Consider the following 16,280-nt stretch of genomic DNA (forward strand, 5'->3'; position numbering starts at 1 on the left):
ATTAAAATAGATACAATGTAACTCTCTAGTAAAAATGAATTGTTTAGTTCCCATTTGTCTGCATTATAAAACTGCGATGTGCTGTTTGATACAATTGAATGGCAGTTCTTTGCAAGAAAGGGTGGTTCTTGACAACACTAATAGTAAATTTCAGAGAAATATAGACAGACATAATATAATTGAATTTGAACAATATACTCATGCATATCGTAGCAGTATTTGTTTTAAGCTGATAGGTAACAGTACTGTCATTAATGCATTTAAAGGGGGAGTACTTGCTTTTTTAAGCTCTAAAATGAGAAGAAACTAACTAAAATAAGTATTTTTCTTAGTGTGAGTAACAGCATGAAAAAATATAAATGCTTGCTTATTAATGTTCTGAGATGCCAGTTTTGCAATTCTTTCCCACTTTGAAAAGAACAGGACAAACTGATCGAAGCTGTAAACCAAAGAACTCATATTAGTAACCAATTCTAATTGAATTCAGCTTACATGAATTAAAGATACTTTAAAAATGCAAATAAACATAAGCACTGAAATAATGTTAATAAACATAAAGCGTTGCGCAATTTTATTTATAGCATAGGGGTTGTAATTCTGAACCTCAAATTTTTTTACATTCAAAGACAGTTACTGGACTATTAATAAAAGATTACTGCCCAGTATTTTGTTTTGTTTTGTATTTATAGTGACAATTTTTCCCCTCTTATAAAACAAACTGTACTTAAAAGGATAATCAGTGACATTACAAAGGATGAAATAATCATCTATTGTGTAATTTATACACTACACCTTTTTGTGGGGTTTGCAATTAGTCATTTTACTGTAGCCATTTTTAATTATTATTTATTGTAGACTATATGGCAGTTCATATAACCAACTTCAGAACTGGAGGCCTAGAAATACGGTAGGGTGTGAACAATAATGCAAAATGATAGCAAGAATGTCAGGGGCCGTTCTTTGTTGTGTCATTCATGCTGTCTTCCTTTTTCCATGAAGCACATGAATATTTCACATATCTGCATCCTCATCCTCTATTCTTCTTGACTAATTTTCAGACTGTCTGAATTTGCATTTCACATGGTAGCTGATTAGGAGATGCCGAGTGCAGCAGCGAAGCCTCAGCAGGCGGTTTCCATGGTGACCTTCAGCAGGATTTTAATGATGATACCACTAGTGGTTCGTTGAAGTTGGCCTGCCTGCAGGGCTACTTCACTGCAGCTAAGAGTGAAGTTGGATAAGCGGATTCCCAGCCAAGGGGCAAATATCAAAGTCTGGCCCAGATAGAAGGTCTAAGAGTTTGGATGGGGAAAGAGATTCCACCTTTTACTTACATCTGTATAATTTCTAGTGTTGAAAACATGCAAAGCACAACATGTTATGCTTTCTTTATTTCAAAGCAGACACGTACTTCTGCACCTTGGATGAACCAGTTATTTGCAAAATACACATAAGTTATTTTAAAACATGAGAGAATCAGAGCTATGATAGGTATCAAGATAGGCATGAAAACAGTTACTTAGAAGTAATCAACTATGGAGACTGTAATGGGAACATTTTTTATGTTCTGATACGAAGACTTGTGTCTTCACTAAAGTACATGGAAAAATAGATATGTTAATCAGTTATTGCAGCAAAATAGACCTTTTTTTACTTGTATGAAAAAATACTGTGCTGGCATGAACTGTAAAAAACCAGAAACAAACAAGTGTTATCTGTCATATTGGGATACTGTCCTAAATGTTTCACCTGTACTGGAAATTTAGGTATCAAACTTTTAACCAGGTTGGAAGCACTCTCAGTGAGCAATAAAGATCAGGGATCACTGAACAGTAAAACCCACTTCATATTTTATAACAAAGAACTTTCTGAAAGAAAAATTTCACTGTGTTATCTCTGCATCCTCCAATATAGGAGTGTGAATACCTTCATTACAAAATACAAGTGCTTTTTAGAGAAGCTCTTTATAGTAAATTTTAATGAGTTTTAAGATGTGACGACTCTTCTAAATTTTGAACTCTTTATAAGACCAACCTGTTGGTAATGTATCGCACCTGTGTCATTGGAAAATAGAGTGGTAGAAAGATCTACCTAAGACAGATGGACAGATGGATAACTTTTTTTAAACCCTTTGATTAGAAATAGTGATAGTCTAAGATGCATTTTCACAAACTATTGCTTCAGCAGTAGAGTCACAAGCCAAGATTTTCAAATGTTTAACAACTTTGGATATCTCAATTTTTTGAATATTCCTCAAGAACATTGGTATTCAGGGTGAGTACTCAGCATTTACTGAAAGCTGTTCTGCTTCAGGGAATTCAAAGCTGGGACTCCCTTGCCACCCCCAATCAATACTCCTAAAAATCTTGTCAGCTAATATTAATATCATGTTGCTTTCATGATAGATTAAGTTTTAAAATCTTCCCTTCGATTGAGGTGCACTTCTAGAGTCCATAGCCAACGTCCTACCCAGATGTGAAGGCTAAATGAGCCAGCAGGTCCACAATGGCGGTGTTAGTTGCCAGCAGAAGGTCTTGAAAGTAACACTGAGAAAGGGCTTCAAGAAGGTCTCCTATTCAGACTAAGAATAGGTTTGTAGATTTTTTTCTCATCCAAAATTTCGTATATGAAAATTTCTCTTTTTCAGCTGGCTAGCAATGCAATGTACTTGCCTGTCATATGTCTGTCTTTCCCCCCCCACTCCTGACTTGAGTGATAATTATTTATTTCATAGCTGAAAAAACTGCTAAAGTTAAAGAAAGTGTGTCCCACTGCTCCGATGTCAGGCTAAGCTCCAGGCTAAAGACAGTCATTGTGCTAAGTGCACAGAGGACGTTAAGAACAATAAGCAGCCAAAGAAGTTTGCAGCTTAGGGATGCAACAGGAGGTCCCTTCAGCTCAGTCATAAGTCTACTCTGCCTGTTGGCCAGTCTGTGCCAGATAATAAAAAATTACTCTAACAATAGTCTGACTTTAGAATCTTCCCATGGTACTGTTGGGCTCTCTGCTACACTGGAAATTTTATTAATACTAGAGGGGTTGACAAATGGATTTCAGGTTTATTGTAATGGAAATTTCTGTAGGAGTTAAAGGAATAGTGCTCTAACCAGGTATTAGCATCCAGCATGGTCCTAGTTTCAGTCCTGAAAGACTGCCTTCCTGCCTTCCTGGGTAACTGTCTTCATCCTCTACAGCAAAATTCATTCACCTTCTCCCAAGGTTTGCTGTTCAATAACAAAGCTAAAAAGAGCTCAGGGATTTTGAAATTACTCAGGAATCTGCACTATCATTGTGCAGTGTTCCAAGCATAGTCAGCTCAGCGTTCCTGCCTTACAACTGAGATTCTGGACTGGGGAGGGGGAAGGAGATTTTGCAGTAATAGCAGTGACCAACATTTAAATGTTAAGAGTCATATCCAAAAGAGGTCTATTACTCTGTGGTTTATTTATTACAGTAGTAGTGAAGGTATGTCACTAGTTGAGCTCACCACTTGCACTATGTTGGGAAGAGAATTTCTGAGTAAACTGATTCAGTGACTGTTCCTTAGCATGAATGTATTCTTGTAGATGCTTTCTTACATGCTAACAATAGTAGCTACATAGGCTTTTTGGTTAGAGTAAAAAATAAGAAGCTGCTAAAAGCCACCAGTCAAGACACCATGTGGATGAATGGTTTTTGCAAGTGTACTTACAGGAATTAATAGGATCTAAAGCCTTACATGTACTTTTACACGTACGTACAAGATTTGATGTTGTATTCTGCAGGTAAATTACACTTGTATTCTCTTTACAAAATGTTTACTTATTTGAGCCTAATTTCAGGCTTGAGGCTTTTGGATGTTCCTCAGTCTTTCCTGTTTTCCATGCAGGCTGTCAGAGGTGTTGCATAGCAAGCTGCTCATCTCTGCTAATACGTTATGCCTATTGCTTACACTGTGTCCCACCCGCTTCTTCTACAGGAGATTGTTTTGCTTTGCATATTTGTGTTACATGTTGGCAATTATTATTTCTTATGGTAGTTCATGATTTCCAGCATTCTATTCTCCAAATGTTTGGAAGTTACTACAGGCTAATAATTTTTCCTGTCAGTGGTATTGTATTTTATTTATTGGCTGCTGGAAGCAATATGATGGCTTTTATAACTGCATTAGTCAAAATAGCATATTTAAGATTAAAACAGCAAGTCTGTTAGAGATTTTTTTAATATGTTTCTTTTCAATCCAGCAAGCTGACCACTATCTTCAGAATTAATGATCTCATTTTTAAATATTAAGCTCTTCTTGCTAAAGAAAGGAGATGTCTGGTGGGGGGATGTCTGTTGTTAAATATGAAAAACCTGTGCTTGTATACAGTTCACAGTGTTTCTGAAAGGGCTAATGGACAAAGTTTTAAATAGTGGTATGCAATGTTTCTTACTTCTGGACTTCCTATTCCTGTGCATTTAAATTAATCTTCTGAAAAGTGAAAGGAGTATAATTATAATTTAAAATCCTTTTTGGTCTTTTTATAAAAACTCTCTGAAGACAGATTTGAATATGCAATCTATGTTACTTTTGAATAATCATGGTGGTGAGGTCACTCTGTGTTAGTTGCAATAATTACAGATTTTTTCCAATAATCATAGCTAATAGTACTGGGAGGGAGACTGAACCAAATTTGACATATTGCCATGGAAGGGTGGTTCGCAAGGTGTTTTTTTTGTTTGTTGTTTTGGTGTCCCACCCCCTGCCCAATGCTATAGGGAGATCCAGAACAATTTGACAAAGCTTCTAAAAAGCATAAAGAAAGAGCTTCAGAGTTGGTTAAGTTGCTTTTGCAAAGGATGGTAAACATTTTAATAAGTAATCATGAAGCAGGTGTATTCCATGTTGAAAAATGCTTAGGAAATGCAAACATTTTAAAACAGATGCCCCATTGAGATGTTATCCAGACAGTATATTAATTTCTATTGTCATAAGTTCATAGGCATATCAAGGGAGGAAGAAAAACCTGCAACTGTTCTGCCAGTTTGTGAAGGCAAAGAGAAGTATCCAAGTGGTGTGGAAGTTCTTTGGGGTTACTTCTGCTGAATAAATATAATAAATTATGGTGTTTGTGGAAACATGAGTTTTTCTAGTCATAGTGATTTGTTTATTCCCAGGTGGAGGCTTCTGTGAACATATTTGTTGATTATTGCTTCTTTCCACAAAGAAAAAAATCAATGTTCTAATCCTAAGAATAGATACTGGGACATAGACCAAAGGTTATTTATTCCAGTATCATGTCTCCAACAGTGGGCAAGTGGAGTAAAAGGGCCAACATAATGTGATACTTCCCCAAAATACTTTCCCAGTCAAAGGTGGAGTCTTTGTATTAAATAGCCCTCAGTGGGTTTAATTTGTTCAATTGCTTTCTGAAGGCATGTATATTGGTAGCTTCTAGCAGCAGGAAGTTCTGCAGGTTAACTGTGTGTTATAAGGAGAATTGCTGCCTTTTGCTCATTGGAACCTGTCACGCAGCAATGCCCTTTATTGCTGGCTAACTCTTGTATCAGAAGTGAATGAGCAAGCAGTCCCAATTTACCTTCTTTCCATGCTAGTTTCAGCCTTCTGGGATTTGCAGGCATAGCCCTCCAAAAGCACAGGAATTTTAATTTAAATTATGTGTAATGGGACTGAATGCATGTCTAAAGTTGTATGTTAAAAGCATTAGAACTTAAATCTGCTCATCAGTTTTTCTGGACAACAGTACAAAATGTAAAAATCACAGGAGTATTTTGCATACTCGCTTGTATAAAACTGTGTGCAGTGTGTGTTGAGAGGGAGGGAGGGCTGAGTGTTTAAGGAGAATTGCTGTTTGGCTAATTTTTGCCAGTCCTATTAATTTGAATTTGTTAATGCACAAATACTACTTGTAAGAAGGCCAATGATCCTGTCATGTTATTTTCCTTTCCTAGCTGCGACAATTAGTTAATATGTGCATCAACCCGGATCCAGAGAAGCGACCAGACATAACCTATGTCTATGATGTAGCGAAACGTATGCATGCACACACTGCAAGCAGCTAAACAGACATCAGATCGTGAAGAAAAGAGCAGAAATAACCAAGTATTTTAAATAAATCATCCCACCTCTTTGTGTGTTACAGAAATGTAATTATTTGAAGCCTGCTGTTGTGCTTTGAATTGTAAACCAATTTATATACAAGCTTTGTTGTTTTCTGTTTATTTCTATTTTTTGTATTTTTTACTAACTTGCAGTTGTATAATAGGTTTAAATATGTAAAGCGTAACTTTAAAAGATACCAAGAACCACTGTTTTCCATGTTAAGTGCGTTCAAGTATATTTACTTTAATAACAAAATTGTATTCAGTTGGGCCTCAATTCTAAAACACAGTTGCACTTTTGCACATGATACAGATATTAGGCTTATTATCCAGAAGCAAAATGTCTGAATCTCTCACCTTTTTAGTAATTTATGGAAAGTATGAATCAGCACAGTTAACTTTATTTTAATCTTTGTTCTAAGAGGAATATAATTATTATAGAAGGTTATTGTATTTTATATTGAATTGTAGTTTGCAGTTCTCAGTGTAAGAGTAGACAGGAGATAAGATTAGTTCTCTGCTTGCCAAAAGTGATGGGAAAATAGTTTCAGGAAAAATTGTCATGCTGAAATTTTTGTAATATCCCTTTCTCTTTTGCTATTCTGTCATAATGCACATAAAACATTTGTTGGAGGTTTTCTGGGAAAATCTAAGGTGTTGGTTCCGCAATCTGATCGTTTTCAAAAGCGTTGTGCAGCACTGCCCTGGGGCAGCAGAGTCTGCATAGTTAAGTCTTAAAACCATGCAGATGCTTCTTGTAGCAAATAGGGTTCTTTTCAGGCTAGTGTTTGTGAGAAGGTCAGATTAAAAGATGCAGTATTTAAGTTACAACTTCCCAACTGTTTATGTATATGTCACCATTTGTAGATTTCTGTGTTTAAAATAATTTGAATGACCTTACAGTATATTTTAATCTTTTTTTTTTAATACAGAAACCTTTTGGAAAAGATATAGTAGTGTAGTATAACACAAAATGTGTTCTTCGTGAATATCTGGATTTGTATACTGTGTCCTGAGAATTAGTTTTATATTTAGCAAAAGTAAATATGAGCTTTTATGTTTAAGAGAAACTTGCCACTCCTTCATTTGGGAAATAAATATATATGCAAAATGTCTTACAAATACTTTATTAGTTGAAAAGGAAATTCAGAATATTTTTGTTAGACCATAGTACCTTTTTGGGTATGCTTAGATAATATTTTTATTGTTAAGGAAGGAAGGTGACTTGGTTTTAAATGTGATAAAAATGGAGAATCGACTGAAATTCTTGAGTTTCAAGACTGAAATTTTTGTGGAGAACTGTCAAAACATAATTATTACCGGTGATTTTGCGAAGAAGCTGTTAGAGTCATTTAAATCTTTCTCCTTACGTGGGTAAAAAGAAGTTAGTTCAAATAAAAGCAGTGGTATGTACATACACATACAAGTTCTAGATGCAGTCAGTTCCCTGCACGCTCAGATTTTTTTTGTTTGTTTCTCTGTGCAGCTTTAACTTTTGATTTGATATAATGCTCAACGAATAAAAATTCAGCTGTGGGGTTTGTGGATGAAAAGTTCAAGCTAGGTCACGGTTTTTTCTTATTTTCTATTTTTTTAAATGACAAATACTATGGAAATTGGTTTGGCAAAATACAGGACTTTTTAAATAGTATGTGCCAGATCATCAGCTTATCTTAATACATTTTTGTTTTATTTTTTGTTTCCAAATTTTGTAGGATGAATCCTTAGTTTTCCTTCTAGCTTCTGTGTATACTTAATCTTGTAGGACTTTGGTGGAACAATATGTAGGGAGGAAGTATTTGTGAAACCTTGGTTTGTGTCTAGCAACCTCTAGATTTGTTTTCATTTATTTGATTACTGAATTTTAAAAATGATGGTTATGTTCTATAACAATATGTTCATATGTCATAGAATGAAATGGTTTGTATTGGAAAAGGCAGCACAATACTTGCTTGACTGCCAGGATTAGCTCTTAATAGGCACAAGTACTCAAACCATTTTTTTTCTGAAATATACTAGAACATTTAAAAAACACTGACACCACCCCCCCCACCCCCCACCCCCCCAGTCAGGCTTATTTGCATCTGATATTATGCATCAAGTATTGAACTTTTCCTGAAAGAAACTAGTAAAATTTCCACCCCCCCCCCCCCCCGTCTGGAAGGATACATTGAGTAAAGAAATCATGAGTTAAGAGTTAGCAAGTGTGCATACTTAAACATTTACATTTTTAAATTGTTTTTGTTTTAATATTTATGATTAAAGCTTGTGCTAAGGAAAAGAAATAGTTGTTCCTATTTTAAAATCTGTAAAATGAATGGTACAGCTGACTCTGGTACCAAACTCTATAATTAAGAAGCCTATATGGGTTAATAGAACTGCTTATGTAACTGGGGATTGTAGAATCTATTCCCTAAGTAAAGCACCTGGTAACATATGAAAATGATAAGTCTGTTATAACACTCCCATGTGTGCTATACACTGATAAAATACTTTCTTTTATAAAACACCATTCTATTTTTCATATGTTGTTGATGCTGACATTTGGCACTATTTATTTTAAGCTATGGCATTATGTGTTTATTTTCTTTAAAGAGAACATATTACATTTCTAACCAAAATGTCTGACTAGCTCCTCCTTTTATTTCAATAATGCTACAGTATTAACTTGCTTCATGAGTGAACTTTGCGCTTTGAATGACATTGCATAAAATCTTTATCTTGTCTTGAAAGCTCCCCTGCTGTGCAGTAGTCTAATAGAAATAAAACATACAGATACTAACTATAATTTAAAAACGATAGTGTTCCTATGATATTTTTTGAAACTTTTCTTATTACAGATAGATATATAGACACATATATATATATGTTACAGTAGATGCTACCTAGTTTGTGGACATTTTACTGCTTCCAGTAGCTGATTATGGGTGAGTTTTCTTGACTGTAACAAAAGACAGTACATTCAAAAAATCTTTTTTGTAATCTTTTGGTGATAATTATTTGTCAAAAATTTTTCTAAAAACACTACATCAGATATATCCACAGTTAATGCAAAAGACTGTTTTCATCTAAAATTTAAAAACAAACTAAAATTATTTTCAAGCCATACGAAAATACTTGAAAAGCTTAAAAATAACGAAGACCTCCCATTGTGGTCCCAGTCCTGTGAGCTCTTGTTTATAGGTAGGCTGGGGTTTATGTAATTTCAGTAATTTTGAGTGAACCTCATATACACACATGAATAAATAGTAATCAGTAGAGTATATAGAAATGATGTGCTCAGCTCACTTTTTACACTTTCTGTATGTCACTGGTTTGGTAGCAGGGAATACTGTGTTTCTTCCCCCTCTTCTGTTGCACTCTAATGATCCAGCTACCAATTGTATGAGCAGGCAATAGAAGTATGTCATCTTTTTGTAATGAGCAGAAACTTTAAAAACATGCCAATATACCAGAAGATGAAATACAGTATTAGAAGTGTCTGAGAAGGCTGGTGTTTTATTCATGCTCATGATTAAGAAAGCCATAGAGTGAAATTCTTGACAGAGGCTTAGAAATGGGGAAGGACTTCTTATGCCAGTGGTTCTCAGATATCTCTGAATGGGACCCAAAATTGCAGTGATGTTTGTTTTCACCAATCTGTCCACTTAATCTCTGTCTTCTCTATTATACAACAAGACGAGAATCTTAATGGCTGAATTTGAATGCTGGTGGTGAATGCTGCATCAGGTATTTGAGCTTCTAGGAACAGGAGGTTGATGTGAGGGAGAGTCAATGAAGGCCTTCAGGTCTTGCTTTGTGGAGAGCTAATTTAATCTGGAAGTAAAGGTGCTGGATAGCAGAGTTCAAATCACTGCTTTTCCATCATTTTTAATATTTCCTTAACAGTCAAAAGTTTTTCCAACCCTGCCACACCCCCACATCATCTAGCCAGTGGCAGTACTGGTCTTCTGAATTTCTGATCTCTGGTTTGGTCTGGGTGAATAACTAACCTTTCTGCCAGGATCACCCAAGGAGGGAAATACAGGCGCTGGGCATGCCCAGTGGGGTGTTACTAATGTTTCTGAACATGACTCAAATATAGATTTTTAAGGTTCTTTTTCAAACTTTACTCCCTTCCCTGAACCTTGTTCTTCAGTTGATGCTTTTTAAAAATTGTTTCACTTTCATATTCACTTCTGAAATCCTATGATTCCTGTCTTCCACTGTTTCTGCTTCATCTGTCCTGTTGTCTGCTCTACCCTCTTCCTGATTTGAAATCCTTTGTGTCTAGTTTTCCTAGTGGCCATTAGTTTGCTTCTTTGTGACTTTGCTAAACTCAACCCATTTCTGTCTTCTCAAATTTTATCCCTCACCATGGGCAAGCCCTATTTTTTTTCTTTTCCCCTGGTAACTACTTAGCTCCATTGTTCTTCATTCTGTTTTTCCAGCCTGACGCCTTTCATTTCTAGTTTTAGACAGATTTTTCTCACTGCCTCAATCATTCCCATGACCTTGTCTTTACTAAATACTGTTCACTTTATTATCCCTCATTTCTAAATTCCCTTTCTCTGATCACTACCTGCTCTCTTTCAGCTTATCTGTCTTTCCCTCTCCTCTACCCTGTCACTCACTCCTTTTGGGATCTCCAGTCTATTAACCTTTCTGACTCCTTTACTCTTCTCAGCTGCCTCCTTCCTTCATTGGCCTCACTTCCTTTGACTCACTGGTCTTTATTTTCATCTCTATCTGCTTCTATATACATGGTTTCTTTGGTTGCTTCTCACATTGCCCTGTCTCCATTCCTCTCCCCAGACATTTGTTCTTGTAATTTCTTAATCTCCATTCCTGCCTTTCTGAATATCTCTGAAGAGTATGTCAGCACAACACAGCTTTGGACTCAGCTTTGCCTTGCCTGTTGTAATTCTCTTTCCAAATGGACTTTTTAACCACTTTTATCCCACATCTTTTTGCTTGTTGAGCTTGCTTGCAGATATGCTGTTCATTTAATTCTCCATTCATGCTTGATACAAAATGTATCTTCAAAACCAATCTGGATTTTTGCATGACAAGATCCTTTTCAAAAATTGTTCTTTTTCAGAATCTGTTTTGGAACTGGGCTTCTCTGCCTCTTAACTATACAAGTTTGCCCCTTTTATTTCTGTATCTTTTATACCTCTCTCATTCCTTTAATTGAATGACTTTTTCCTCTTTAAATCCTCCTCTCATTTCCTTCACTAGCAACCAAGTTTCTCTTTCCTCTGTCTTGAAGGGGATTGCACCCATCATCCTAACTCATTCTCTTTTTTAATACTTTGCCCTTTATTCTCCATTTGTCATCCCCTAATTTCATGTACCTGAACATCCTCACTCCAGTTTGTTTTCAAGTTTTTGGCTTTACACTTAAATTTGAATGCCCCAAAAATCCAGTGCTTCCTTTCCCAGTTTGGTTCTTCCATAGTTCTACCTCCAGGTGATTTCTTGAGTATCCAGCCACAGTCTCAGACCTGTTCAGATTCAAAGATCTAATTTCTATTCCTAGCTCCCCCTAGACTATTTTCTAACATCCCTGACAATTTTACCTGTGAATTTTCCAGGGCCACAACCTTTCTATTTCTGACCCTGCTCCCATGCCTGTGTATCAAATGTCTCAAAGTTAGTAGTATCAGATTCCAGCACTCTTCACTATCTGTGTTCTTTCTTATCTTTTATCTTTACTGTTTTAACCTCTGTGTGATTTTGACTTCTTTCCTCCCTTCAAAGTATCAAAATTGACAGGACTAAACTCCTGTTGTTGGGCTTTAGCTGTTTCATGTGCTGAAGGAGGAACTCCACCAAATTACTACTTGTTTTGTGTTTTTAAGAGACTCAAGTCCCACAAATTTGGTCTTATTTCAAGACTGGAGAGCTGGAGTAGATTCTGTTCCTCCAAGTATTTTGAAAGTCCTTGAATTTGGGTGTTGATTTAGTTTTCCACCACTTCAGATACAAAATTTTTGCCCTTCATTTCTTCATGTTTGCTGTATTTAACTTTGTCTTGTCTTGTTTCTGCACATACAGCTAACAGTAGTTTTCTTGTTATAGCAACTTGATTTCAGTGTTTTACCATTGCTTGAAATAAGAATGTGCTTAAGAGCTTCACTGGCTGGATCCAGAGTGCTAGGCACAATGCTCCTCTATGTTACTGTCCCACCCTTACACTGGCTTCTCTTCTTTGCTGCCCTCTGTGTCTTGCCTGACTGAATATACACTATAGTACGCTGCAGGGTAGCATAGGTGCAGCTGAGCCAGCTGCAAACAAGGTAGCTTGTATACTTGCAGCAATACTGCAAGTTCTTATCAACAGCAAAATGTTTATTTGTCCTGTAGGTCTAGAACTGAGCTCTGTGCTGTACCACTACTCTATCCACACTACCCTAATTTCAAGCCAAATCAGATCTGCCTGCACGGTGGACTGTGTGCTGTTCTGTGTAGGTGCACTATCTGACTTCACAGTTTTAGCAGGCTTTAAGATTTGGAAGACTGTATATTTGCAGAGATTCGCTGTTGATCAAATTGTCTGACCTTTGCTCAGAATTAGTCTCATATATATATGTTGAGATTGAGAAGCAAATTTCTCCATAAAACTAAGTAGTTGGGGGTTTTGGGACTGTAGGATGTAGAGCTGAATGTCAGATTGTTTGGTGTGTGTGTGGGTATACACACATTTAATCACTGTTTATTTGCACCAGAATAATTATTTTCTTTTAGAGGCTCAGTTGCTTGTTGGCACAAAACAAAGACTTTTTTAGTATTTTTCAGGTTTTATGTTTATTCTTTGTTGCCAGTTTGTATCATGTCATACCATTAGTTAATTTGTTCTTCTACAACTGCCTTAATGGTGGGTGGAGGCCTTACACCTTTTGTCTAATTGAAATCCTCTGTTCATATGGAAATAAAAAGAAATTAAGAAATTAGGTGCATTGAGTCTTTCCTGATAGTTCCGCTTGCTTTGCATTTAAATCCTAGCAATAGAAAGGTCTCAAACTGGACAGAAATGGTCCCCAAGATAGAGTAGAGATGTTTTGGGGCTCCTTGCTTCCTCTCTACCTCCTAGGTCCTCATCCTTTGGCCTTCCTGGGGCACCTGCACCAGTGCATTGAGGGCTAATAGGAACTTGGAAACAAAAATGTTGATGTTATTTTGCTTCTGTTCCTGTGATGTCCTTTCTTAGTGTGAATAGGAAATCTCCCATTTAAAAATGACTGGGAAGATGTTCGGTACTGTTAGACAGTTGTTTATTGCTCTTTACACATTTGTCATTAAAAATGTGTGTTTGCTGTTGCAAAGACTCTTAGTTTGCCTTTTAATGTGGTGTTGATACTCTTCTGTACACTTCATTTGCTGGTTGTTTCTTTGATTTCAGTCATGCTGGACTGTTGTAAAGATGATCCTTAAAGATGACTATTGCATTTTCTGGTAAGATTTTGTTGGGAGAGGGGAAGAAGGGAAGCATTCATTGATTTGTTTGAATTTGGCTGCTGACTGGGCTTGAATCAAATTGTAGGATCATTCAGGTTGGAAAGGACCTTGAGAGAGGTCTCTAGTCCAATCTCCTGCTGAGAGCAGAGTCAATGCTGAATTCAGACCAGGGCTCAGGGCTTCAGCCAGTTGAATCTTGAAAGCCTCTAGGGTTAGAGATTGTGCAGCTTCTCTGGGCAGCCTGCTCCAATGTTTAGCTAGCTTCACTGTGAACCTTGTTTTCCTTATGTTCAGTCAGAAACTCCTCAGTTACAAATTATGGCCATTGTTTGTTCTCCTCCCACTCCTCAAATGTTCTTTATATTGCAAAAAAGGTAAGTCAAATATTGAAACAAACAGAGAACTCATGATATTTATTTTCTGAAACTTGTTGCAAACAAATAAATATGTTCATCTACAACTTCTGCGTCCCGTATGACATGTACACTATATTCATTTACTACTTGAGTGTAAAATAAAATTTTTGGCAGTAAAACTTGATTTTAAAGTTCTGTGATGTTTATGGCCTGGATGTTCTTATTTGTTACCTTTTAAATCTACTAGATATTTTCTGGCAGAGCACAGTTCTGTCCACCTTGGTGAAGCAGGGAAGTTGGGATCCTGAATAGAACTTTGCGTTTCTGTCTTCTGCAGCCTGCCTTGAGGAAGGTAGCTTACCACCGGGGATGGGATGGGAAGGAAGCTAACATACATTGGAATAATGGGTGGTTATGGGAACTCTTCTTTTAAACTCTTGTGCTGGTGGAAACTTGCCTAGAGAGTTTTATCAAAACTGGGATTTGAGGAGGAAAATGACCTGAGCAGGGGGCAGTTTTTCAGAGTAGTAGCTGGTTTTAGTAAATTTCCTGTGTGTTAAATGAGAACTCAAAATGTGAAACTTCTGGCCACAAACTTCTTGGAAGCAAATAAAGAATATGACAAATAGATTCAGTTCCAAATTCAACAGAAATTTGGTCTTATGAGGTGATTTCCTTAAATTAAGAATAATTTCTTGATCTTATAAAATATCATTTAACACTTATAGATCTGGCAGGGTGGTGGTGGTTGTATATCATTTTTGTACTGGAGCTTTTATAAGGCATGTGTTTCCCTAGACCTGCTCGTGGGGTATTGCCACTGTCTGGCAGCTGGGGTCCTTTGCTTCATTCCACGTGAGTGCAGCACAGGCGGCAGAGGAGATGTGGTGACCGAGTGTGCCTTGTGTAGCATTTGCTTCCAAGCAGGTACTGGCACAGGGTGGAGTTGCACATGCTGCTCAGTTCTCGCTTCCCAGCATCAGCCATGTAGATCACACCCTCTGACGCCAGGAAACTGGAGAGTTGGAGGTACTGCGTAAACACACGTCTCTGATGTACGTCAAGTTCACTGTGGTAGAATTTCTTCTGATTATCATTCATTTGTAATGACATAATTCAAAAGTTGAAAAAAATAAAAAATGAGTTGCAAATAATTCAGAGCTTTTACTTTTGTGGAAGAATGTCTTATAAGGTAATTTACTGTTGCAGGATTCAATATGCATTCTTGGCAATAATGATTTTTGCTGCTTATTCTAAAACAGTTAATTATTTTGGAGTGTGATTTCTCCGTACGGTGATCTGTTAGGACTGAAATTCTTCCTGCTATACTTTTCTTCACTGGATAGGAGGAATTGAAAGTTTGTTTTTAGAAGCGTAGGAAGAGCCAAATGGCAGTTGCACTGATTTCAACCCCCAAAGAAGGACTTCTTGCTTGAGTCCGGTCTGAGCAGTTGTAATGCTTCCACCTGTAGCTGGAAGAGAATCCCTCCAGGGTAGAAGCTCCGCTAGAAAGACATAAGACAGCTTTCTGAGAACCACCTTAAAAAGTTTTAATGAGTTTGCAGGGAAGAAGGGGGTCTTAAAATACTATTGTGGAGACTGGTTTTAATGCTGTGGCCTCTGTGATAGGCTTTGGAAATATGGGGGTCTCCAGCTGCAATAAGCACCAGGCTGAATTAGAAGGAAAGGCTGCTTGTCCTTTCTCCTTTAGCTTTGAGATCCGTACTGTGTGTTTGGGGGCTGAAACACAGTCTGACTGAAAAATCCTGCCTTGGGTGGGAAAGTTTCTGTAAGTAGTTTGCATGGAATATCTGATAATAATAGTAAGTCAGTAGTTCGAAGAACCATGTCCAGTCATCTTGTTTTGGTAATTTATTTGTTCCACTCCAGGGCTTACATGGATATGGAGATGACTTCAACGACTCAGTCCTCGTCTAATAGCAGAAATGGGACAAGAGTTGCCCTGTCTTGTTTTTCTATTTTCCTGTGGTGTGTTTTTGTTGTTGGTTGTTATTTTTTGATGGCTTTTGGTTTGTTTGCCAAACACTTCTCACATTAAAATTATAATTAAAAAATGTTCCATATGTATGGAATAATAATTTTATGTATGCTTATATACATATTAGCAAGGCTTACAAAACACTACATTCTTCTTTATAGCAGATGTTTGTAAGTTGATCTGTAGTCACCCAGATGTAGTTGCTACTAGCTGCCCTTGACTTGTCAGATTGGTGAATGTGAACATGTTTTCTTTGTTAAAATCTAAGAACTGATCCTATGAACACAAAATGCAAGGTGTACACCTTTAAAAAAAACCCACCACATACTGCAAAATGAGGCAATTATTTGGTCTTTCCAGAACTCTGTTTCCTGTGTGTGGATATCAGTGGTAAGTATGGC

The 16,280-nt window shown here is 36.8% G+C and overlaps 1 protein-coding gene across 4 annotated transcripts in view; it reads left to right on the plus strand.

Annotated features, from left to right (window-relative positions):
- The window catches only part of NEK7 (NIMA related kinase 7), a 78,089-nt gene extending 65,070 nt beyond the window's left edge, over positions 1-13,019 (plus strand). For 3 of the 4 annotated variants that reach the window (XM_049807738.1, XM_049807740.1, XM_049807739.1), the window contains one exon: positions 5,935-13,019. In XM_049807738.1, coding sequence (XP_049663695.1) covers positions 5,935-6,045 — 111 coding nt within the window. In that variant the 3' untranslated portion in view covers positions 6,046-13,019. The remainder of the gene's footprint in view (positions 1-5,934) is intronic. The other variant, XR_007506972.1, reaches the window with a different exon arrangement.
- Positions 13,020-16,280: the final 3,261 nt, after the last annotated feature.

The sequence above is a fragment of the Accipiter gentilis genome, chromosome 8 (assembly GCF_929443795.1).
Source record: "Accipiter gentilis chromosome 8, bAccGen1.1, whole genome shotgun sequence".
Lineage (NCBI taxonomy): Eukaryota > Metazoa > Chordata > Aves > Accipitriformes > Accipitridae > Astur > Astur gentilis.